Source organism: Pelodiscus sinensis, chromosome 5, assembly GCF_052426305.1.
Source record: "Pelodiscus sinensis isolate ZL-2025 chromosome 5, ASM5242630v1, whole genome shotgun sequence".
Taxonomy (NCBI): Eukaryota; Metazoa; Chordata; order Testudines; family Trionychidae; genus Pelodiscus; species Pelodiscus sinensis.
In genome coordinates this window covers 122143915-122169297 of record NC_143056.1, presented here as the reverse complement: position 1 = coordinate 122169297, position 25383 = coordinate 122143915, and the positions used below count along the sequence as shown (strand labels likewise).

Genomic DNA, 25383 nt, shown 5'->3' with positions numbered 1-25383 from the left:
ATGTAACACCCCTAATACATGTCTCTCATTCAATGTATTGTATTTTCCTAATAAAACCAGTTATTTTTATATCTTTGATTGATACCAAAGTAGGGTGAAAATCAGAAAAAGCAATAATATTTTTTGTGAACCCCTGGAATTTTTCAGTAAAAATCGGTTTTAAATTAAAATGAAGGGACTTAGTCATATATCATCCTCAGGATTCTTCTCCTTCCATGTGTGTAACAGCTAGAGATCATATGAGCTGAACTATAAACAGTAAAAATAATATGCAAAAATATCTGTAACATTCAAATACTTTCCCTTATTCTAATGCTAACTTGAGAGCCATGTTTGCACTTCTGGGTTTGGTAAAACTCAGTATCTCTTGATCTCCAGTTTTCTGATGCTTTAAACGTCAGTGAGTTGGGGTGCACTCCTATGAACTGCTCAGAGCCCTCCACTCTTACTGGAAATAAAAGGATTTGAGGTGATCATCACTTGATCCAATGCCAACGCAGTCTTTCCAATGACTTCAGTAATCATTGAATTGGCCCATTAAGAATTAGGAGGTGAACTGTCCATGCCAGGAAATCAGTGTGCTTCCATGTTGTGTTTCAGATTCATCACATGCCCAAGAAAATGTGTTGCCCACCAGTCTGAATCGCTCTATGGTACCTTCTCCTCCAAAGAGCCCCTCACCTGCATCTAAGCTGGGCGTTGCAGCTAGAACCTCAAAAGTAAGAGACATCAGGGTTAGACGTCTGAAAGTGCCCAACCAAAAAGATGCAGCTCAACTGAAGGACTATTCCCAATCAAGAGTTAGCACAAAAACAGCAGCCCAGCTTGTAGGTGAAGAAATTGCTATTCTGAGTCTGCACAGTGCACCTACAACATGTGAAGCATCGCCATTGACAGCTGAAGGGACCTATTGGACCAGTGAGACTGTTGGCAGGCAAACCAGGAGGTCAATTTCAGGACCAGCAGCTGTTGGATCAACAAGTGTCAGGTATAGTCACTAGTTAGACAACTTTTCTGTAGGGTTCTGGTAGCCATGGAAGGGATTTTATTGGGGAAGAGAAATGCAGCCCTATTGACTCTGATGTATATTGCACCAGAGTCTGAGCCCTCACCTAGATGGTAACTACTGTATATTCTGTAGAAAGCACTGCTTTGTACCTCAGTGACCTGCGCATCATATTAAAAGTCTCAGGGGGTGGCCGCATTAGTCTGTAACTTTAAAAACGAGTAGTCCGGTGACACCTTAGAGACTAACAAGATTATATAGAAACATGAATTTTTGTTTTACCCACAGAAGCTCATGGTTCTATATATTTTTGTAAATCTCTAAGGGTATGTCTACACTACAAAGTTAGTTCGAACTAACGGACGTTAGTTCGAACTAACTTTCCTAGGCGCTACACTAGCGCTCCGTTAGTTCGAACTTAATTCGAACTAACGGAGCACTTAGTTCGAACTAGGTAAACCTCATTTTACGAGGACTAACGCCTAGTTCGAACTAGCTAGTTCGAACTAAGGGCTGTGTAGCCCTTTAGTTCGAACTAGTGGGAGGCTAAGGCTTCCCAGGTTTCCCTGGTGGCCACTCTGGCCAACACCAGGGAAACTCTATTGCCCCCCTCCCGGCCCCGGAGCCCTTAAAGGGCCACGGGCTGGCTACTCACTTTGTGCCAGTTGCAAGGCTGCAAGCACCCGTGCCTGCACAGCCTGCACCTGCCACACAATGAGCCAGCCATCCGAGGGCTCCCAGCCCTCCACTGCTCCCCACGACCAGCCTGGCAGCTCCCGGGAGCCTGCCCGGGGGCGCAAAAGGCGGGCGCCCGCCTGGTCAAGTGCGGAGATCGTGGACCTCATCGAGGTTTGGGGGGAAGCCTCCAATGTCCACGATCTCCGCACTAGCCACCGGAACGCGGCCGTCTACGGACGCATGGCTGCCAGCCTGGCCGCCAGGGGCCACCAGCGCAGCCGGGAGCAGGTGCGCTGCAAGATTAAAGACTTGCGGCAGTCCTACTCCCGGGCCTGCCTGCCAGGGGCTGACCCGGAGGCCTGCCCCCACTTCCATGCCCTGGACCGCATCCTGGGGCCTCATGCCGTCCCTGCCCCCGGGACGTGATTGACCCCGGGGCAGAGGGACCGCTCCTGGACACCGAGAAGGAGGAAGAGGGCTCTGAGAGCCAGGAGCCTGCCGCCAGCCTTCCCAGGACCCGGGACCCCCGAGGCACCCCACAGAGCCGCTCGCCTGCATCGTCAGAGGCCGGGGAGGCGTCCACCTGTGAGTACCCTCGTGTTCCCCTTATGTGTACGGGGGGCTGGGGCGAGAGGGAGCCCCGGGACCGTGCGCCTGGGCCTTGCCCACCACGGAGCAGCAGCTGGGGATCCTGCAGGGGCCCTGGCCTTGCAGAGGGGAGCTGGGTTTCACACACCTGGGCCCCTGGGGTAATTGACCGCTGGTCTTCTTGCACCACAGCTGCAGCACCGGGGCCTGCAGGGCGCACCACACCGCCTGCAGCAGCCGCCCGCGCCCGGGCAAGCAGGACAGCCAGGAACCAGGAGGACTACCAGAGGCGGCATCTCCGGTTCCTGGACCGACAGCTCCGTCTCCAGGACCACTGGGTCCAGGAGGACCTCAGGCTGCGCCAGAGGAGTCTGGAGGCCCTGGAGGAGCAGGGCCGTGCCCTGCGAGGCCACCTCCAGAGCCTGCTGGACCGCTTTCCATTTCCTCCTCCCCCTGCTCCCCCTCTTGCTCCCCCTCTTGCTCCCCCTGCTCCCCCTCTTGCTCCCCCTCTTGCTCCCCCTGCTCCCCCTGCTCCTCCTGCTTCCGCTCCTGCTTCCGCTCCTGCTTCCTCCACACCCCCTGTCCTCTCTGCCCCCCCCTCCACAACCATTCCCCACCGACGCCCCCGGACCCGCAGTGTGGCGAGACGGGAGAGGCACCCAGACTCCCACCCCTGAGCTTTCCTTTCCCTTCCTCCCTTCCCTCCCCTCCCCTTCCAGCTCCCTCGTCCCAGGTTTCCCCCTCCCTTCTCCCACCTTCATTCCTCCCTCCCCCACCCCAGTTCTCTGAAATAAACAGACGTTTTTGTTTGAAAAACAGGTGTCTTTATTGTACAGTAGATAGGGAGGGGAAAGGGGAAGGGGGGGTAGGGTGGAAGAAGGCCCCGGTGGGGCATGCAGGGAGAGGTCAGTCCTCCTCCTCCTCCACCTGGAAGCTCTCCCGCAGGGCTTCCCGGATCCGGATGGCCCCCCGCTGGGCTTCCCGGACGGCGGCGGTGCGGGGCTGACCGTAGTGTCCAGCCATGCGGTCAGCCTCAGCCATCCAGGCTGGCAAGAAAGCCTCCCCCTTCCGCTCACACAAATTGTGGAGCACACAACATGCCGCCACCACGGGAGGGATGTTGTGCTCGGCCAGGTCCAGACGGGTGAGGAGGCATCGAAAGCGGGCTTTCAGTCGCCCGAAGGCCCCCTCCACCACGATGCGGGCCCTGCTCAGCCTGTTATTGAAGGCCTGGCGGGAGGGATTGAGGTGCCCCGTGTAGGGCTTCATGAGCCAGGGCTGCAGTGGGTAGGCGGCATCCCCCACCAGGCAGACGGGCATGTCCACGTCCCCGACCCTGATGTGGCGGTTGGGGAAGAAGGTCCCGTCCTGCAGCCGCTGGCACACGGAGGAGTTCCGGTACACCCGTGCGTCGTGTGCTTTGCCGGACCAGCCCACATTGATGTCCGTGAACTGTCCCCGGTGGTCACACACGGCCTGCAGGATGACGGAGAAGTACCCCTTTCTGTTGACGTACCGGGACGCCTGGTGTTCCGGGGCACGGATGGGGATGTGCGTCCCGTCGATGGCCCCCCCGCAGTTAGGGAAGCCGAGGGCGCCGAATCCCCGGATGACGGCGTCCGGGTCGGCGAGGCGGACCACCCTGCGGAGCAGCACCCGGTTGATGGCCTTGACCACCTGCGGAGAGAGACACAGCAAAGCGTCAATCAGTGGGGCACCTGGGTGGCTGGGAGCGTGCGTGCCCTGGCAGTGCCCCGCGCCCCACTCCCGGAAGCAACCCCCCTGGCGGCGTGTAGTACGGCCGGGACAGCCCGACCCCTCCGGTGCGGGGCGCTTTCGCTTCCTCCCGCCCCCCCCTTTGTCCCTGGGGCGGCCCATCCCCTCCTCGCAGCCCCCCTCCCCCCCGGCTCGGTGGCCGACGAGCGCCGTACCTGCATGAGCACTGCTCCGACAGTGGATCTCCCCACGCCGAACTGGTTCCCGACGGATCGGTAGCTGTCCGGCGTGGAGAGCTTCCAGAGGGCGATGGCCACCCGCTTCTGGAGGGGGATGGCGGGCCTCATGCGAGTGTCCCTTCTTTGCAGGGCAGGGGCGAGCCACTCGCAGAGCTCCAGGAAGGTGTCCCTCCTCATCCTAAAGTTCTGGGTCCACTGTCGGTCGTCCCAGCGCTCCAGGACGATGCGGTCCCACCAGTCGCTGCTGGTGTCCAGACGCCAGATGCGGCGGGGCACGCCGGTGCCGGGGCGCCGCCGCGGCTCCTCCACGGCCCCCAGGGCGGCCAGGCGGAGAGGCAGGGGGCTGACATTCCCCAGGTGGTGCCAGGCAGCCTCGAGCCATTGGTGGCAGGCTTGCAGCAGCAAGTCCAGAACATGCACCAGAAGGTGCAGGGCGAGCCGTGGCTCCATGTTGCCACCTGCGGCAGTCCCCCCCGAAGGGAAGCACCGACACAGACGGGCACAGAGACCGACGCTTTGCTGTCCCTCGGCGAGGTTGGCAAGCAAGCAGGAAAAGCTGAGAACCGGCTGTCCAGGGGGGGTCCCTTTAAGCACGAGCCTCAGATAGCCTCAGACAGCAGCCACACAAAGCAACTGCTGACCTGATGCCCTGCCAGAACTGGTTTCAGCTGCCCTTAAATGCCCCCCTGCGTCCAATCAGTGTGGACGCGCTAGTTCGAACTAGCAAAACGCTAGTTCGAACTAGTTTTTAGTTCTAGATGCGCTAGTTCGAACTAGCTTAGTTCGAATTAACTAATTCGAACTAAGTTAGTTCGAACTAGCGCTGTAGTGTAGACGTACCCTAAGGTACCACGGAACTCCTCTTTTTTATGCATCATTTAGTACATGCAAAACTAAAGTAATATATTCTTACATGGTCTCATAACTTGATTACTGCTAACGATCAGTCTCAATACTAGCACATCAGATACAAGTGTTTTCCTTGAAATTTACAGTAATTCACTTTAAAAGGAAGTTCAGGGGGAAAAGCCTTTGGTAGGTGTCATGTAAACCAAATAAAACTTTTTATTGCTCATTTGAAACTTGGAGTAGCCCAGAATGTGAAAATTTTGATTTCCAGGTCCTGTAATAGTTGTGGTACAGAATCAATATGAGGTCTGTTCCTTGTACCATTTGTTCTGATCCCTCCAAATGAGTATGAGCTATTTTCCACATCAGAGAAATGTTTCACTCTGTAATCTAGCTCTTCAGTTGCCCGAATGTTAATCAATGTTCCCGGTATACCCAGATAAAAGACATCATCTGTGTGGCAAGGTAGGATTCCTGTCTATGCTGGTAGACAATGGTAGAGGACACTGATAAAACAGCAGATATGAAGGGGACCAGCAATGAAAAGTTAAGAATAACCCCAAAAAATAAAGACGGGGGGTATGTCTACACTACCCCGCTAGTTCGAACTAGCGGGGTAATGTATGCATACCGCACTTGCTAATGAAGCCCGGGATTTGAATTTCCCGGGCTTCATTAGCATAAGCGGGGAGCCGCCATTTTTAAATCCCCGCTGCTTCGAACCCCGTGTAGCGCGGCTACACGGGGCTCGAACTAGGTAGTTCGGACTAGGGTCCTATTCCGAACTACCGTTACTCCTCGTGAATTCCAATGGCAGCCTTTCTATTAGTCCTTCATCCATATGGAGATGCTGTACGTCTATAGAAACTGGTAACCAATCTAATGTTCTCAATACTATCTGCAGGGGACTCTTCAGAGAACTGTTATGCCAACCTTCTTGTTTTGCCCAGTGCTGGAAGTTCTTGGTTCAATTCTCAGGTGAAACCAGGGGGCTCACTCAGTTTCCCATGATAACTTGTGCCATCTCACAATAGCATTTTTTTTCTTCCCTTCAGAGCCACTGTGGATAGGAGTGCCCCCAAAGTGATCAGTCATCACCTGCCAGTTGTCTGCTCCTCCACAAAAACCTTGGAGAGGTTTGCGCCGAAGAATGTGATCCACCACCCTCTGACTGCCAGGACTGCCCTGCAAAAGCTTCCAAGCAGGCCCAGCGTCTCAACAGCTGCTCAAATTAAGATGCCAAAGTCATAGGGAATACCCCATGTAGCCATATATTTTGGAGCCAAGTCGGACCAGACCCACAGTGCTCAGTTGGAGTTTGGGTTCGCCTCACCTAGCACCAGCAGCACTGATGCTGTATTTTGACTTCTCGAGAGAGCTGGATATGTTGAGAGAGCTGCACAAGCGGAGTTGTTTGAAGTAACAGCTAGATTAGTCTCAGTTACAGCTGGTCGGAAATGCCTTTTCAAAAAGCACCCTCTTATCAACTCAACAGTTGATTAGCTTTTTATTAAATAAAAAGCAGCTATCTGTATAGTCTTTGTGTGCTGCAAGAGACAAGAGTTGGCACACTTGGCTTCTCTGCATTAATCCCCATCTATATTACTAGGGAGCCTGCAGTGACACAAGAAAGGGAAAGTTTACAGTCCTTAGACTCAGTGCTGGACAGCTGGCACCAAAGGGCCCTTGGTTTTCCCTCTTGCATCCAGCCTGCAAACTGATGGACCCAACAGCCTGCTGTCATCTAAACAGGCTCACGTTCTTTGGATCCTAAATGTTCAACACACAAGTGAAACAATTGAGAGTGGAGGGGGGATTGCTGCAAAGACCAGTAACAATGATTGTATTGTAGATGAGCATGCATGTTCCCTTCTCACCTAGAAGAGCAGAAATCCAATATGCGGGAAGTCTAACTGATTTTAGCACCAATTCTCTCGCTGACATTTACCACTTCAGTCTGTTTGTAACCTCAGCTAGAAGGCTATGGGAAGGAATACTGAAGATACAACTCATTGGAACATTAGTGTGTCAACCTGATGTGTCTCTGCTCTGACAGAACTCTCACCACTTCCCCAGGACTGATGGCTAGATATCTCAGGTCTGAATTTCACCCAGCGATCTTGCACAAAAGGGGGGTTTTGCGCAAAAAGGCGCTGTCTACACAGCGCCTTTTTGTGCAAAAACCTCTTCCGCAAAAAGACTCGGAAGAGAATATACAAATGAGAGCACAAAATATGCAAATGAGTGTTCCATTTGCATTTCCTCTTCCGGAAAAAGTACATAGTGTAGCCGTAGCCTATGTTGGGATAGGATGTAAAGCTCTGTAAGCTGATTTAAATGATTGCATAATGTGATATAGGTAAGAGTGACTGTGGTATATGATCTGAACGATGCCAGGTATTCTCAAACCAAGCATCACAAAATCTTATTTTTTTTCTACTTTCAAATTAATATGTTAGAGATATTTTCTGGAAAACAGTTTAAAATACATGAAATTATGCAGTTAGCCCTTGTATAGTTTGTTGCCTTTACCTCACTAGCCTGTCTTGCTAATATTAAAAAAAAAGGAATACAGTGTACCATTGAGCCCAAATCCTTCAACTTGCTCCTACTTCTCTGATACCCATTCCTCTTACAAAATAGTTAGGAGCAGAAGCCAAGTTCACATTCTCTCATCAGGCTTAAGAAAGAAACATCAATCAAATACATTAAGTATTGAGTGGCAAGCAGTTCCCCAAAATCATGAGAGTGTTGGAGGGATTTCCAGTCAGTCATCACAAAACAAAGTGCTTGTGTAATTAAACTGGCATCTAACATTGACTCTATGCCAGTGTCACTGAGCATGAACAAAATAAATGGACTGTCTGGCTCAATAGGATAGAAGAGAGAAGAATGTTAGGGTCTGATTTTCAGAAGTGCTGGGTACTCACAGTGCTGGGTGAAATCAATCGGAGTTGCAGATGCTCAACACTTGTGAAAATCATGCGCTGCTTATAAAAACTATGGAAAAAGCAAGTGATATTTAGGACCACCTGCTCCAAATGGCCCCTAGCCATTCTCTCAGTTTGTGCTTGTGCACACAAATTGGGCACAGAGTTAGAAGCCACTTCTGGAAATGGCCATGGGACCTTTTCCAGGAGAATACAGGCCTGTATATGTTTATTATCCAGCAGGCCTCCCCTGGATTCCAGTGATGGCAGGCAGGGAAAAATGATGACTCATATTTGTGTCTATGGACTGGTAAGTTAACAGGACCATTGTGCAGGAGCAGAGTAAGCGACAATTAGGAATGCCTTTGTGGACTCAGTGGGAGCTATCCCTCCCATTTCTGAACTTTGTCGGTTATAGAGGCCGTCTCTCCATCCTGCCCCAATAATACTACTTCAGATGAAGAACACCATGGGCTGCATCATGACTGCAAAAGTTCCACAGTGAGCTTACCTACAGTGTCCTGGCTGTGCTCTCTGTGGAGATGTCAAGTGATAACAGCCATTGTGGGCAGCATATCCTTTCATCACAACCCCCCCCCCCACACACCAATTACTAACCAGATCCTCTCCCCTTGCTGACATAAGCCACGTGGCAGCATAGTCACTGGACCTGCATGGCATTTATTTAAGAACCTGTGCTAGCTTCTTGTGTCACCCATTAATCAGTGCATCATCTAGTAGGACAGTATCTCCTAAGCTGTATGTCAGTGGTGGTAGGTAGGTAAGCCATGTGCTTGAAGCCATATTTAGATCGAGCACTCTTCTGTCCTATCAGCGCCACCGTAGGAATTGTTGTATTCAGAGTTGTCTTGAAGACCTGAAAAGTGAAGGTGGCATAAGTAATAGGCATGTTATGGGATCCCTGGCTGGTGTTTGCCCTTTTGGCTCCAGTGAACTTCACCATGGATTTCACCCATGTCTAGTGTTCTCTAATGGGAGGGACTTTTTTTATTCCCAGGAGCCTTAGGGTTGTCTCCTCTACTCAAATGCAGGGCCTAGTTCATGTGTCTGCCTGTAGCTTGAAAGCAATGACAGGAGTGTGGATTTACTCCAGGCCTTATGTCTCATTGCTGCATCACAGTGATGCATCTGCACAGCTACTGCTGTGCCCAGGACACAAGATGCCACAAGGACAGATTATCCCACAAGGACACAGCAGGAGGTGCTGCAACCACCCACCATCCAGCTTCCAGATGTCACAGTCTTTATTTTAACTTCAGAGACACACGCAAAAAAGTGGTTGCCCTTCTTACATGTGGTCCTCTTCTCACCTTACAGCTACAGTCCTCTTGTAGGAAAGTGGAGATCAGAAGGGGGGGGGGAGTGTGCTTCCCGGGTGTAGCACACTTAGTCTTGGCCTGGACCCATGAATGGCTGCATTCACAGTCCGTATCACAAGAGAGAAATGAACTACCCTCCCAGGCCCAGCTTGCACACAGTGCTGTGCAGTGGCAGACCTCACAGGAGGGCGAGCATTCCCAGCTCAGATGAAGAAACTGAGGTAAGTGAAATGACTTACCCCCGGTTTCACAGCACACCTGTGGCAAAGCTGCTGATTCCCAGGCGCCTACACTGCTCCTTCCATATGTGCTGTAATTCACTTTTCACTCCCTGGAAATGCTAATTACTTCTAGAAGAGGGCAAAGGGAGCTCAGCTAGGCTCACTTCATGGTGTGGGGCCCGATTCGGGGGAATTGGACGAATCGGCCTAAGGCCAGCCCTGGTCAGACCAGTAATAGAAAACTGTCCATTAAGTCCCAACAGCGCCCTGAACCTGGAAGCATGGGCAGCGATTTATATGGGCTCGTGGTGCCCATGCTCCAGTATTCAGAGCCAGGGGCCCTGCTCCACCAATATGTGGAGCTGGGTCTCTCCCCCGACCCTGCCTGGAGTGGGCCTCGGCCCCCACCATGTGTCTCCCCCATCCTGGCCCCGGAGCGTCCCTGCAGTGCGCAGCTTTAAGTCCGGCTCCCCCTCGCCGGTGTGCGCTGCCAGATGCTGCTGCCATGCACAGCGTTCTCAGGTGAGTGGGGATATGCCCGGGCGTGACATGACATCACAGCCCGGGACTTTAAAAATGCTCGGTGCCGCATTGTGCCGCACGGCCTAGCTCCAGGTTTGTTGTCCAGGGACTTCTGGGGCCCGAGCGCAGACTCTGGCCTCACAAGGCAGAAGGTAAGGTAAGGGGAGGAGGAGGGGCTTGTGCGGAGGGGGAAGAGGAAAATGGGGGAGGGGAAGAAAGGGGCTTGTGTGGGGGGGAGAAAACGAGGGAGGGGGTCGGAGAGGAAGGGGCTTGTGCGGAGGGGGAGGGGGAAGAAAGGGGAAGGCACCAAGAGCCAGGGTGGAGGAGAGACAAATGCCAGGGAGCCAAGTGCAGACAATGAGGAAAAGGGCAGGAGGGGAGATGTCAGTGGGAGGGGGACAGGGTGATGCTGCAAGAGGAGAGGATAAGGGCATTGGGGGCTAGAGGGGTGAGGGGCAGGTGCTGGGAGAAGGCTTGAAAGGAGGGGTGGGCATGAGAAAGGTGGGGATGGAGCAAGTCGTGTGAGGGCACAGAGGGGCAGGAGGGGAATGGGGGCAGAGAGTGGTGAGGGGGTGGGCATTAGGGAAAAAGGGCAAAGGGGGCAGGGACAGTGAGGGAAGGGGGAGGCACCAGGAGGGTGCAGGGCTAAGGGAAGGTGCAGGTGCAAGGAGTTTTTGGGGGTGAAGCAGAAGGGCAGAAACCTGCAGGGGAGGGACCAGCAGCAGAGGAGAGAGTCAGGGTAGGTGTGTAGAGGGAGGTGTTAGGAGAGGGGATAAGGAGGGGTAGCTCACATGATCAGAGTGGGGCTATTGGGGGAGTGGGCACAGGGAGGAGAGAAGGGCTGGTGGAGGGGGCAGGTCAAAGGAGAGCTGAGGGCAGTGAGAAGGGCAGGAGTCAGGACAGCAGACGAGGGTTTGGAGTTGGGGGGCATCAGGCACCAGGGGAGCTGATGGAGCAAGGGGAGGAGACATGACAGCAGAGGGAAAAGGTAAAGGTTTATAAAATATTTATAAATAACTTGGGTGCCACAGTGGCACATCCAAACAAGCCACAGGAACTCAGTACTGGTGCACAACACAATTCATTCTGCTCATGGGAGGAAACTCTTAGGCTATGTCTACACTGGTGGCTTCTTGTGCAAGAACATCTTGCGCAAGGGTTCTTGTGCAAGAAGTCTTGCACAAGAACACATCCACACTGCCATGTGCGAGGTGTGCTTTTGCACAAGAGTATCCATGGCAGTGTGGGTGCTCTCTTGCGCAAGAAAGCTCCGATGGCCATTTTAGCCACAGGGGTTTCTTGCACAAAGAAATCCCTGCCGAGCATCCACACGGCCCTATTGCACAGGAGGGCTTACACCTGTTAGAAAAGAGCATAGCTCTTGTGCAAAATGCCCTTTCTTACCACGCCGTACTGTAAATGCTCTTGCACAAGAGCAGGCGGGCAGCGTGGATGCTCTGTGGGTTCTTGCGCAAGAATGGCCATACTTGGTTAATGGGGGTCAGGGGCATGATTAACAGGGATCAGGGTGTGTGGCTAATGGGGCACCACCAAAAGTTATACAAACCTGCCCCCCCTGCCCGGAGGTGTAAGCTGAGCATAGGGTTTCCCTGTGCTGCTGTGGGATGGGGGAGTGTTAGCTATCTCCAGGACTTTGCGGGGGAGGTAGCTGGGGATATTTTCTGGGTCCCCTGTTGAAACTTTTGTGTGCGGTGTGTGGTGTGGGGTTTTTGTTTGTTTGTTAGTTTGTTTGTTTGAATTGGGCCCCGCACTTCCTAAAGCCAGCCCTGGGTCTGACCTCTGCACTCAGCCTGCAATACCTCCATCCCCAGCAGCCTGGCTGCCTGAATCTGATGTGCAAGCGTACGTGGAGTTTAACGCTTAAGGAGGCATGTGGCGCAGCACAACGCCAGCGAGAATGGAACAGCAGGAAAGGCGGTGAAGAACAGAAACAGCCTGACACAAAGGAAGATTGGTGGTCTCATCTCTAGTGCTAGTGGATGCTCCATCAAAGCAGCAGAGAAGCTCTGTAAAATTAGCAGTCCCCAATTTCAGAGCTCGCACCATGAACAGGCTGTGACACATCAGGGCTGAACTCCCCTGGCAGGTCTGCAGGGTCAGAAGCTGACACTGGTTTCAGCGAGGGTCATACACCTTACACCTTTACAAGTGCCGATAAATAAATCAATAAATCAGGGCCTTGTCTTATCTCCTAAGAAATGCTGTGTGATGGGATGCACGAGAAGGGAGTCACTGGGCTCTAACTGGAAATGGGATTCATTGCAGATTTCTCTGTGTGTGTTTCACTGAATCTCACAGTCCCCCTCTTGCAGGCCAATGTGACCAGTTTAGGAAGCTAGTAACCACACACCGACCCCTTCGGCCTTGTAACTGGACAGGAATGGACAGGAGCTGCTGCCTTTAAGGGTTTGCCAGTTGCTGCCACGTTAACATTTAGGGTATGTCTAGACTACATGGCTCCGTTGACAGAGCCATGTAGATGAGTTTACTAGACATAGGAAAATGAAGCGGTGATTTAAATAATCGCCACTTCATTTACATCAAAATGGCTGCCGTGCTGTGCTGATCAGCTGTTTGGTGGCACAGCGGGGCAGTCTGGATGTGCCGCAGTCGACAAGGGAAGCCTTTGTCAACTGCTCCGGTATGCCTCGTGAAACGAGGTTTACCGGAGCGGTTGACAAAGGCTTCCTTTGTTAACTGCGCCGTGTCTAGACTGCAGCGCTGTGCCGGATCAGCTGATCGTCGGCACAGCGTGGCGGCCATATTTATTTTAATGAAGCGGGGATTATTTAAATCCCCGCTCCTTTGACTATGCCGAATAAACTATTTTACGTGGCTCCGTCGACAGAGCCATGTAGTCTAGACGTAGCCCCTGCATGCCCTCTGTGGGGCTGGCATTACCGCTCACCCTGGGCACATTCCTCTGCACCTCTTTTTTTGGACAAAAATTGGGCATTTGTTCCATTTTCTCTTGCCAGTTGATCAAATTTGCAAGAGTAACCAGGACAAATGCCCATTTTTGCCATAAAATTTGGGACGGCTGAGACAGGGCTTTAAAAATGGACTGTCCCAGTCAAAACAGGTTATATGGTCACCCTACTGTGTCCAGCACTGCCCGGGAATTACTTACTCTGGGTTTCGGCTCTGCAGTTGTGGGCTGCTTTCCACAAGGAGCAAAATCCTCCTCCTTCTCTGGCTCCTGCTCCTCCTCCTCCTCCTCCTCTTCCTCCTCCTCTTCTTCTTCGCTGAGTGAAAAAGAGGAGTCTCTCTCCTTGACTGCTCCTGAAGAGAGAACCCCAGTGATTTCAGAGGGAGAGGCGAGGAGAAGTTTGAATCATTTGAATCCTGAGGAGACTTGGGGAAGTTTCCTAATTTGCATTTAGGAAATGCCAAAAGCCTCCATCAAAGCCAAGGCCACTAGGCACTGAGTGCACAGCCAGGAAGCAGAAGCAGTAAGTGTCAGCCAGGGGGTTCCGCCTTTCCTGGGTGGGATGAGCCAGGTCCCCTGGCAGTGCAACCATTATCCCCGCCCAAACCCATACATAGGTTTGGAAACATTGGTGCAAAATGAGGGCCCTACATCAGTGGTTCTCAACCGGGGCCCCCTTGGAGGCCGCCAGTGGATTTCAGGGAGTCCATCAAGCAAGGCCAGCATTAGACTCGTTGAGGGCAGAAAGTCAAAGGTTCCCCAGCCCTGTTTACCCTCCTATGTGCTCTCCCCAGTGTGTCCCCTTGGCCTGCCTATCTGCCACCCTGGGGGATTTAAAATGGCCCCAGGGCCCCCACTGCCACCACCAGCAGCGCATTGGGCTAGAGTGACTTCCAGCCGCTTGCTTTGTGTGGCTGCCAGCACAAAGGCCCCTGGAGGTGAAGGAGCCTTCATGTGCTGGCCTCACCCTGAACACCCCTGTGGCCACTGGGAAGCGGGAAGACCCCCAGCCTCAGAGACACCGCCAGAAGGGGGTGCTCCAGGAAAGTGCTACATCCCTGAACCAGCTCCCAAAGCCTGCATCCCCTCCTCCCCTGCAAACTCCCTCCCCCACTCCTTCTCCCCTGCACTCCCTCCAGCCCAACCCAAATCCCTCCCAGAGCCTGCACCCTCCACCCCTTTCAGTACTCCCTGCCCCAGTGCAAAGCCAGCACCCAGAATCCATCCAAAAGCCTGCACCCCAGACTCCTCCCACGCTCACATTCCCTCCCAGAGCCTTAGGCAGGTGGAGGGAGGGACCTCGTGTGGGGGAGGAGTGTGGCACCACCAACATTTCTGCAGACAGGTGTGCTTTGATGTACTAGGTCTGTCTGGACTCCTTTATAACCCACGTGAAGGGAAACAAGGCCGGGCCTTGCACCGCCAGTTGGGGATGCACCAGGGATGACCTCCATGCCATGGCAGGGGAACTGAGGGGGTGTCGGGAGGTGCAGGGGGCAGAGGGCTGGGGAGCCGTGGGAGGGTGCAGGAGGGTTGTGCTGGCGGGTGGGTGGAGCGTGCTCGGAGTTGTAAGACACAGCACATTCGCTTTGGCAGGGAGAGCCAGCCGCTGGGAGCTTGCGGAGTTCTGGGGACGTGAGCGGCACCCTGGCGCTTTACCCCACGCAGGCGCTCGCTGCTTATGCTACAGAGAATCTTACAGTTGTCAGTCTGTGGCAGGTCCTCTGGCTGGGACCTGCGGGAGGTGAGGGATGATAGTACATTCAGGCAGGGGCCACACGTGGGAGGGCATGAGAGGCACATGCCCCGCCCCTAGCACCATGAGGAGGGGTGGCATGGGGCTGGCCAGCAGGGCAGGGAGGGAGCGGAGCAGGGGCAGTGGCTGGAGCAGAGGGGGGTTGTCCCAGCCCTTCCCTGGGAAGGGGGGGGGGGTCACATGGCCGGTGCCCCCCCTCCACCAGTCATGCCTGATTCCAGATCTAGGCAAAGGCCTGGCCTTCTGGGCAGAGGAAACAGGCTGAAAGCAGCGAACAGGCCCTTTGCGGACGGCTCTGGAGACTGGGGAGCATTTTCTTGGCTACCTGGGTCAGCGCATGGATCCACCAGCTTGAAGTTGTTTTGTTCAAAATCAGCTGAGCCCAGGCCCTCTGGCCCCAGGGTGACTCGCACTGGCGTGGCTGCCCTGCGTTAGCACCGAACTATTGGGTAGCACAGGCAGCTCAACACACCTGCGATGGGAGGCAAGTTATGGGCTGAGAAGACGACAGTCTTGTAAACGGTCTCACTGGATGCCTGGTGGATTTTCCTCCTGTCGCCCTCTGCAGGGTCTCCCAGGCGCTTGCTGTTGAAAGCGCGAACCCGACGGCGCTGCTTGTCCCTGTGGGAGAAACAGGACTCGCTCCCGACTCAGCACGTAAGCTGGCGTCACCCATCTCAGTCAGTTCAGGGGCTACTGGAGACTCGTGCGGGGAACCCACCATCCTTCCCGCAGCGTTCAGTATCAGCTCAGTTCGATAGTCCGTGTGCTTTGGGGTCCTGCCTCTCGCCTGGGAAAAGCCCATAGTGCGCAGCCCTGACCATGGGAGAGAGCGTTCCTACCTGACCCCAAGCAGCACCCAGCCACCCCCTGAAGCATGAGTCCCTCCCCACCCCCGCACCCCGGCCAGGACAAATATTATCACTGTTACAGCCTGGCCATTTGGGGGCGCCGCACTCCTGTGGCTCCCCCGCTGCCCGTTGGCCACGCTTGGCTTGGCCTCTGCCTCTACTCTGATTTCCAACTTCTTTACCCCACCTGTGGCTGCTGCATCGTACTCCCTGCCCCGACTCCCTGTGCAGCAGCTAAATCTGTGGCTAATGACTAGAGCAGGAGTGGGGAACCTCAGGCCTGGGGGCCAGGTGCAGCCTCTGGCTTGCCTGGGTCCGGCCCCCAAGGCTCCCCCCAGAATTGGCCCCTGAGGCTCCAGGCTCTCCCCGGCATTAGCCCCTGAGGCTCCAGGCTCTCCCCAGCATTGGCCCCTGAGGCTCCAGGCTCTCCCCAGCATTAAATGCGCCTGAGGCTCCAGGCTTCCCCCGGCATTAGCGCCTGAGGCTCCAGGCTCTCCGCAGCATTAGCGCCTGAGGCTCCAGGCTCCCCCCGGCATTAGCGCCTGAGGCTCCAGGCTCCCCCCAGCATTGGCCCCTGAGGCTCCAGGCTCCCCCCGGCATTAGCGCCTGAGGCTCCAGGCTCCCCGTCATTGGCCCCTGAGGCTCCAGGCTCCCCCCAGCATTAGCGCCTGAGGCTCCAGGCTCCCCCCGGCATTAGCGCCTGAGGCTCCAGGCTCCCCCCGTCATTAGCCCCTGAGGCTCCAGGCTCCCCCCAGCATTAGCGCCTGAGGCTCCAGGCTCCCCCCGGCATTAGCGCCTGAGGCTCCAGGCTCCCCCCAGCATTGGCCCCTGAGGCTCCAGGCTCCCCCCGGCATTAGCGCCTGAGGCTCCAGGCTCCCCGTCATTGGCCCCTGAGGCTCCAGGCTCCCCCCAGCATTAGCGCCTGAGGCTCCAGGCTCCCCCCGGCATTAGCGCCTGAGGCTCCAGGCTCCCCCCGTCATTAGCCCCTGAGGCTCCAGGCTCCCCCCAGCATTAGCGCCTGAGGCTCCAGGCTCCCCCCGTCATTAGCCCCTGAGGCTCCAGGCTCCCCCCAGCATTAGTGCCTGAGCCTCCAGGCTCCCCCCGGCATTAGCGCCTGAGGCTCAAGGCTCTCCCCAGCATTAGCGCCTGAGGCTCCAGGCTCCCCCCTTTGCCACCTCTCTGCAGGGCTGGAGCTCACACAATCTACTAGCCTGGGCCCCCCTAGGCTCTGGACTGCTTTGGGACTGTGGGGAGTCTCTCGCCGTCTCAGTGAGGGGTCATGTCAGTGAGGGCTTGTTTTGGATTTTTTTGCTTCTCACTTGTGTGTGACCTTGACTGATTTTTTCTGTGGGTCAGTGGCCCCCGACCCAAAAAAGGTTCCCACCCCTGGACTAGAAGTTAGTTGAGCCAGAAAAACCTCTACAGCAGCAGTTTTCAGGCTGTGGGTCAGGACTCCAAAGTGGGTGGCAAGACCCAGGCATGCGGCCTTGGCTTTGGCCCTGGGCAGTGTGGATCAGGGTTCAGCCCTAGACCCCAGCACACTGAGCACTCAGGTGGTGACTTAGGAGAGATTCAGGTGCCGCCCGGCTGATGTGCACAGCACCCACAGCCGGCAGCATGTGTTTCTGTTGGTGGTGCACATCTGCACATGCCCCGGTGCACATAACAATGTTTATTCTGCACATGGATGGAAAGAATTAGAGGGGACATTGTCTGAAGCCCTTGAGCTTCAGCTTTGGCCCCCTGCCCAGTGAGGCGGGACTTGGGCTTTGGCCCCTTAGGCAGGTCTCTCCTTTTGTCAAAAGGGGGGCACAGGGAAGTTTGAGAACCGCCGCTGTAGAGGATCAGGCATTGCACCCTGGGCCCTGCTTTTCTACTCTTCTGCCCCTGCACTTGAGGCAGGAAGGGAAGAGCTTGGCACAGGCAGCTTTAAGGCACCTTTTCTTCTTTCCATGTCCAGGGGCCAGGTGACAGCACCCCAGCCCTGGCAGTTCGCTAGAGCAGCTCCAGCGCAGGCCCGGCCTCCCGTGACCCTGTGCGGCTGTTTGGAACAGGAGACTAGCCCCAGCATCACCCGTTCCAGCCACTCCCCGGCTCTTCCGCATGCCCAGCCTGGCCTACCTCCAACCTGCCCTCTCCACTGGGGCGTGGGAGCAGGGCTGGCGTAGCAGTGAGGCCCCTGCCGGGATGGGGAAAGGAGCCTTCATGTGACTGGGCTTGGGGGCATGGAGCCAGGGCTGGGAGAGGAGATTTGCTGGGCGCTTCACTCCCGTCGGGGTTTTTACCTTGCCTGCTGCTGGAGCGCAGCCGGTGGCCTGCGTGTGCTCCCTCTGCCTGGTGCCGCCGGCACCCATTGCGGGTCCCTCTGGGGCAGAGGTTCTTCTGCTTCCTCCCCTTCCTCGGGGAGTGGAAATTTGTCCACCGACAGGTCCGTATTATCCACATAGGCGTCCGCGGCAGCCGTGCGTCTGTGGGGGGCCGTGTGCCAGGAGAGAATCTTGGACGGGAGGGAAGGCAAGAGAGGATTATTTCCCAGGCCCCTCTCTCCCTTTGTTCTTCCCTCCCCGCGTTCCGGCGGCTCCCCCGGCTGGATTCATGCCTACGTGGTGCACGTCGTGGCCCCCGCCGCTGCCTCTCACTGAAACGCCAACCGGTGGGAGCGCTAACCTGACGGCCGTCTGGGAAGGGAAGAAAATACAACGTCTGAAGCTGGGCTTGGCTCTGTAGGGAAGGAGCAGCTGCCGGCCATGGAAGGACCACGTGGTGATCCACAGGGAAGCAGCTGCTGGTTTGCTGTGATGGGAAAAGCATGTGGGTGGGAGACGCCCCCAGGAATGCAGGGGGTTGGGATGCATTGAGGAAAGCCCTCACTACCACCTGCTGACTTTAGTGTCCATCTTCCACCACCTGGAATCAGAGGGCTACTGTCTACAACCCACACGGAGAGGCTCCGTGCCAGCAGGCGGCCACAAGGCCACAAGGCGACGTGAGCGCAAGGAGGCTGTTGCCAAGCTCAGAACATCTATCTCAGCTCAGAGCTCTGTGCTTCCTGTGCTTGGACACAAGGTGGTAGCTTTCTTGAGAAGGTGACTGTACTGGCAGCTGGGCAGTGTGCCCAGCACAGCACAGAGGTAGTAGGGAAACCCTCGCCAGAGAGATGGGAGCTGGGAAATTGCAGATCAAAGCCTCTTGCTCATGGAAAGGTTACTTACACACTCTGGTGCAGTGCTCCCTCCCGCAGCCCAGGGGAGCCAAGTGGAGACATGCCAGCTAGCGTCAGCTTTATTACTGGCTGCGGTCACGCATCAGGGGCCTGTGTGCACCCCCAATGGCAGCTGACACCTTGCTGAGTACATGTCTTCTGAAAACTCACTGTGACTGGCCAGAGACGTGCACTGAGAAGGCTCCTCCCTATATTCTCAGTCTTCTTCACCACCGGCCTCCCCTGGACCCTTTACTCTTCTAGCTCACCTGCATCTAGCTCCGTTCATTGGGCACCTGGCCGTGGCTCCAGGTATCTCAACCCCACAGCCACGTTCACTTGCACAGTCCTCCAATTAACAGGCTCCGCTACACAAACACACCAACACAGGCACCCAGCCTGGCCACTAATCCCATTCCGCCCTCACAAGCTCAGCTGTGGAATACCAAGCAGGGGAGTCAATTTTAGAGGAGCCCCCAGGGGGACACTCTGCTAGTGACTCTCTCTATTTCAAGAGCTGCAGCTCCCAGGCCTCATGGGCCGCAGCTACAGCACAGGATTCTCCATTCACCAGGATCCAAACCACTTCAGAATATGTCTACACTGTGGAGATTTTTTGGGAAAACGGCCGTTTTCCTGAAAAAACATCACGTCCACACTGCAATCGTGTTCTTTCGAAAGAACAAAGGGATTTCCAACTCTGGTAAACCTTTTTCTACGAGGAAGAAGCCTTTTTCCGAAAGAACTCTTTTGGAAAAACGTGTGTGCCGACGGGGAAGAGGGAGTTTTTTCAAAAGAAGAGGGAAGAGGAAAAAGCACAGGTGCCCTGGTGGCCACTCCGTCCATACCAATTACAGCTTACAGGTGAGGGAGCATCTATTCAGATCACTTTTTTGATGCGCTTTTGCTATGTAGACGCTCTCTTTCGGAAGAAGTTTTTTTGGAAGATCTCTTCCAGAAAAGCTTCTTCCGAAAGCAGCCTGCAGCCTGGCCGTAGCCTCCATGGCTACAGATTAAAGGCTGTACCTTGAACTCTGGCTGGAAGCTCCCCAGAAGCACCATGCAATGTTTACACTGCACCTGTCGGCTAAGGCTCTGCAAAGGTGTGAACCAACTCTCGACCTCTCTGTACTGATGGGCAGGGAAAGGGAGGGATAGAACCTAGTTCTTTTGGCTTTCCCTCTCCCATACTACAAAGGGGGTGGGGAGAGTATGTGGGGGAAGCCATCCGAGGGAGGAAATGGGGAATGGTGGCTGAGCACCGCCGAGCTTCACTGAGCAGGAGCCATGCCGTCCCTCCTCGCTGTGTGGGAGGATCATGTTTCCACCTACCGGACCTAGCACTGGGCTGCCTGCTTCGTCCCTGTTTCCCCCGCCCAGCTGCAGTGGTGCGCCTTGGAGGGCTCCTTTTATGCTCTGCAGGAGTCCAAACTGCAGGCGAGCTTTGGTCAACATATCTGCCCCGTTGGGAATGAGAACACAACCTAAGGACAGCGACTGCCTGGCTCAGTGTTAGCTGAGACACATGCCTTTTCTGAGGTACTACTGCACCACAGAGCTTTACTAACTGCTCAAAAACTTTATGAACATGCTGCCTAATCCCCTTCCAGAATGCTGTGTCCACCTACACATAAACCTTTGCAAACCAGGAAGTACGAATATATCAGACCATTAGTCTGAGCCCCAAATGTGCACAAAACATTAAGAACTGGAAAGTGTTGTTGTCAAGTGATTTTTTGGTGGGGGGAGGAGGAGAGGCTGTATCTCAGGAACCTTTAACTCAAACTCTCTCAAATTTGGACCACTGACTAGAACGGCACAGAAGACAGGACTCCATTTAGCAAAAGATTTTGAGATTTGTCTTTGCTCCACTGAGGAACAAAATATAAATATTGCAAAATTCTCCAAGAAAGAAAGAAAGAAAGAAAGAAAGAAAGAAAGAAAGAAAGAAAGAAAGAAAGAAAGAAAAGTTTGGCTTTATAGAAATGATGTTCCAATCGATTTTTTAATATGTTCTATTACAATATAATACAAAGCCAAAACTATTTGAAAAGTAAAGTCTTTTCAAAATGAAAAAACAGAATGGTGTGATTGGAAAATCTCAGAATGGGACATTTCAACATTGTTGGAGCTTTTGTCCCAGGATTTTTCTGACCCAAATTGTGTTAACTTTGCCAGAACAGTATTTTCCCACCGAAAATGAGTCTGCTGCCATTTTTCTGACCAGATCGCCTTCAGATCCTGCATGCTGCCCAGCAATTTTAGAGACAATCTGAGTCAACATGTGGATTTTAGAGTTCTTAGAAAAACGGGCTGTTCACCAGTAAATGAGTCTCTACATCAACAATTGCAGTGACACCAACTTACTATAATCTCTGACACTAATGAGAACGCTCCATCGCCCGCTCTGGAGTAATTGGTATTTGTTTAATGTACAGAATAATCACAGTTCTTATTAGCTGTAAATTACACATGTGTTTGGGGATTTTAATGTGTAGCTTTACTGCATGCAAAATACCCTATGTGACTAATTGGATACAAGGGGAAATGGCTAATAAGCTGCTGTACAAGACTGCAGAGGCCTTTGTCCATAATTACTGATTCCATAGGACTGTGAATGAGCCCGACAGATGGGGGAGAGTCACTGAGGCAGCCCTACGGAGCACTCCTTCCCCTCACTTCCGCAGAAGCACCAAGCGATGGGGCTAGGGCAATGCAGCAAGGGCATAGAGTTAACCCCATGGCAGGCAGACGAAGCTCCCTCTGAAACAGCCACACTGTCCTCCAGCCCCAAGAGTTCCGCCAGTCGCCAGCGGGGCCCAGCGTCTGCCTTTTACAATCGGTTTTGCTGCCAGTCCCAGCTGCGCAGACACCTCGGACTGAAAGGTGCCCCCAGGCAGAACTGGGAAGGGACCTCCCGATTCACTGGGTGCACTATATTAAACTGCGGAGGGGGCTCTAACTAGCCCAGCAGCACCTTCCGCCATGGCCTGCAACCCTAATCCCGGCCCAGTGTGGAGGGCAGGCCCTGGGTTAGCAGTGGAGAGGGAGCCGCTCGGGCTAGGCCGGGCCACCCTTTCATCAGAACCCCACGCGCCAGGTCCCCATGCCCAGAACGGGAACCAGCCCCTGCCCTGTGGGACAGGAGCCACTGCTGCGGGATGAGCGTGGTCCAGGACCTGCCTCCTGCCCTCGAAGTTTAAAGATCATGGGTGGAACAAGCCAGTTTCACCAAAGCACAGAGCAAGCCCCCCCCCCCGCCTCCCAAAAGCAACCCCCCTTCTAGGAGAAGCCCCTGAAGTTTCCTCCAGATCTCTCTTTGTTCTGGGGCAGTGATCCTCACATTGTGGGCTGTGGACCCCTAGTGCTCCCTGACCATCTCGCAGGTGGGCCACAGCCTGGGGGCTCATCCCCCCCTTGCAGTGGGGAGCCCACGCTGGTGCTCCAGCCCCAGACCCCCCTGGGAGGTTGCAGCATCAGCACCAGCTTCCCGCTGCGAGGCGAGGGGGCGAGCATTGTGGGCTGGGTCTGACTTCCAGGGGGAGGCAGCAGCAGCTCGGTGTGTTGCCACCGCCCCTTCCCTCTGCAGGAAATCACTCACGTGGAAGCTTTCGCTGCTGCTCCCATTGGCTGGAATTACGGCCAATGGGAACATTAGGGGGCGGTGGCTGGGAGTGGCAGGAAGCATGGAGCCAGGTAAGCAACACCCCCTCTCCACCTCACTCCTGCACCCTTCCTCCCAGACCCCCACCCACCCTGGTGCCTGCTCCTGCACCCTCCCTCCCCCACCCCCACCCACAGCCTGCTCCTGCACCCATTTTGTCATCATGGGTGGTTGGTCCACGGAAAGGTCTGTGTTGAGCGGGGTGGGCTGTGGGCCAAAAACCACTGTTCTGGGGCAAAGAAGCCGGCAGTGGTACTAGCCCATGAGGGCCCTAAGCAGGAATCCTAGGGGGCACCCCCACAAACAACACATACTAAACAAGTTAATAGGGGCCCCCTTGAGCTGCTCCGGGCCCTAAGCCATCGCTTTGTCTGCTTATGTCTAGAGCCGGCTCGGACAAGAGCCCTTTATAAACCCAGTCCCATTTCCCAGCAGGCTTTGCCCAGACCCTGGAATCTGACCTTGGCTGCTGTGGTGACTGCACTTCCCACAAGCCCGGAATTAGGGGAAGGAGAGAGGAGAGTCCTCCCCTCCCCCGACTGGCCGTGGAACATGCATCCTGAACACAGAGTCAGAGCCTGGGTTTTAACCTACATCACAAGCAGGTCATTAACAGGGTCACACCGATTTGGGGAGGGGGTTGTCCTGCCGACATGACCTCTCATAGCCCCATCCTGTCTGCCCTGCGGGCCCCTAGTGAAGTTCCCATGATGTGAGCCCCCCTTGGGGTCACCAGCCACACACTACTGCGGAGCCGGACAGATAGGTACAAAATAATTCAGCCCCGCCCATACCCCCTGGCATTGCCCCAAGTGTGACTCACCTTGCCTTTTGCATTGCTGAGGACTGTGGTGCATTCGGGGCCTGCTCTGAAATACTGCTGGGTCCTCAGCGTCGCCTCTTTGGGGGGCTTATGGGCACGGTCAGCTCCTGTAGCCCAGACCTAAAAACCAGGCAGATTATGATTGTGGATTATTTGTTTTAGTGGCGCACTGAGGTGCTCTAGCTGTGGCCCAAGGCTACACACACACAACAAGACAGCCCCTGCCCACAGAGCTGGCAACCCCATGAACACGTCTTGCCTCAGAGGAAGGGAATCGTGTCTGTACAGCTTCGTGTGGCTTGTGCCAGCACCTCCCTCTCCTTGAGAGCACTGCCTTGCATTTCTAAAGCCCTCTCGTCGGTGGGCTTTCAAATACTTTCAAGCTGCTGGTCAGAATTAAGCGTGGCGGGGAGGGGAGGACACGTAGCACCCCTGTGTGATAGGTACAGTTGTTTCCTTTTCCCAGATGGATGAGAGGCCCTAAACAATGACTCATCCAAAATCTCTCACACAAAAAACCCTTAAAAAACAATAATGATCCTGTAGCACCTTAGAGACTAACCGAAAATATATAGATGGTATAATGAGCTTTTGTGGGCATAACCCACTTCTTCAGGTGACAGTCACACTGGCTATGTCTAGACTGGCATGATTTTCCGCAAATGCTTTTAACGGAAAAGTTTTCCGTTAAAAGCATTTGTGGAAAAGAGCGTCTAGATTGGCATGGATGCTTTTCCGCAAAAGCACTTTTTGCGGAAAAGCGTCCGTGCCAATCTAGACGCGCTTTTGCGCAAAAAAGCCCCAATCGCCATTTTCGCGATCAGGGCTTTATTGCGCAAAACAAATCTGAGCTGTCTACACTGGCCCTTTTGCGCAAAAGCTTTGCGCAAAAGGACTTTTGCCCGAATGGGAGCAGCATAGTATTTCCACAAGAAGCACTGATTTCAGACAATAGTAAGTCAGTGTTCTTGCGGAAATTCAAGCGGCCAGTGTAGACAGCTGGCAAGTTTTTCCGCAAAAGCAGCTGCTTTTGCGGAAAATCTTGCCAGTCTAGACACAGCCACAGTGAGCAATGGTGGAGCTCAGGGCCAAATTAACTCTTCTGGGGCCATTAGATTTTGTGGGGCCCCCCCAGGCTCTGGGATTGGACCAAAAATGAGGGGTTCAGTGTATGGGAGAGGGCTGCAGGTTGAGGCAGGAGGTAGGTGCAGGAGGGGGGAGACTCTGGGGTGGGGCTAGCAATGAAGGTTTTGGGGTGCAGGAGCAGGCTCAGGGCAGAAGGTTGGGGTGGGGATGCAGGGTCTGGGTGAGAGGGTATAGGAGGGGGTTCAGAGCTGGGGCAGGGGATTGGGTTGTGGGGCACTTACCTGGAGCAGCTATCATTTGGTGGGGGAGGGAGAGGTGGTTCTGTGTGGACAGTGCTGCCCCACATTCACCTGCAGGCACTGCCTCCCGCAGCTCCCATTGGCCACGATTCCCAGCCAATGGGAGCTGCAGGGGCAGTGCTTCCAGGCGAGGGCAGCAGCAGTGTAGAGAGAGAGCTTCCGGGCACTTGTGGCAACTTGGCTCCAGTGAGGGGAGTGGAGTGTGTGGAGTTGCCTCACTCCTCCTCCCGGACCTTGCCAGGAAGGGCTCACCCGGAACGCAAGGGCTTTATGGGCAGCAGCCCAGAGCCCCAGGCTACGGGGGCCCTTCTTAGCTTGGGGCCATGGGCTGCAGCCCCTAAAGCCCCTTTCTTAATCCAGCCCTGATGGAGCTGGGAATAGAATCCAGAAGTCTTGGTGCCAAGATTCCTGCTCTAGCCAGTAGGCAACTCTGCTGGCTTTACTCCTTGTTCCAAGAGCTCATGGCTATCTTTCCAGCCACCTCACAATTTGGCTGGGAGTGTTCCCAGGCTGTTGTGCCATCACTCATGGGGGGCCAGGGTCTTCCGCACTGGAAGAGCCCTGCCAGACACAGGGGCTGTGTCTAGACTGGCCAGTTTTTCCAGAAAATCAGCCGCTTTTCTGGAAAAACTTGCCAGCTGTCTACACTGGCCACTTGAATTT

The 25383-nt window shown here is 54.6% G+C and overlaps 2 protein-coding genes across 5 annotated transcripts in view; one reads left to right on the top strand and one right to left on the bottom strand.

The window, feature by feature from the left end:
- Positions 1-7655, top strand: part of LRRC56 (leucine rich repeat containing 56) — a 99942-nt gene extending 92287 nt beyond the window's left edge. For all 4 annotated transcript variants that reach the window (XM_075928269.2, XM_075928266.2, XM_075928267.2 and 1 more), the window contains 2 exons: positions 601-988; positions 6132-7655. In XM_075928269.2, coding sequence (XP_075784384.1) covers positions 601-988; positions 6132-6327 — 584 coding nt within the window. In that variant the 3' untranslated portion in view covers positions 6328-7655. The remainder of the gene's footprint in view (positions 1-600; positions 989-6131) is intronic.
- Positions 7656-8667: 1012 nt separating this feature from the next.
- Positions 8668-25383, bottom strand: part of LMNTD2 (lamin tail domain containing 2) — a 71959-nt gene continuing 55243 nt past the window's right edge. Inside the window, exons 12-16 of the mRNA XM_075928265.2 lie at positions 23336-23455; positions 17932-18143; positions 15268-15416; positions 13241-13392; positions 8668-8883 (exon numbers count right to left, since the gene is read on the bottom strand). Coding sequence (XP_075784380.2) covers positions 8737-8883; positions 13241-13392; positions 15268-15416; positions 17932-18143; positions 23336-23455 — 780 coding nt within the window. The 3' untranslated portion in view covers positions 8668-8736. The remainder of the gene's footprint in view (positions 8884-13240; positions 13393-15267; positions 15417-17931; positions 18144-23335; positions 23456-25383) is intronic.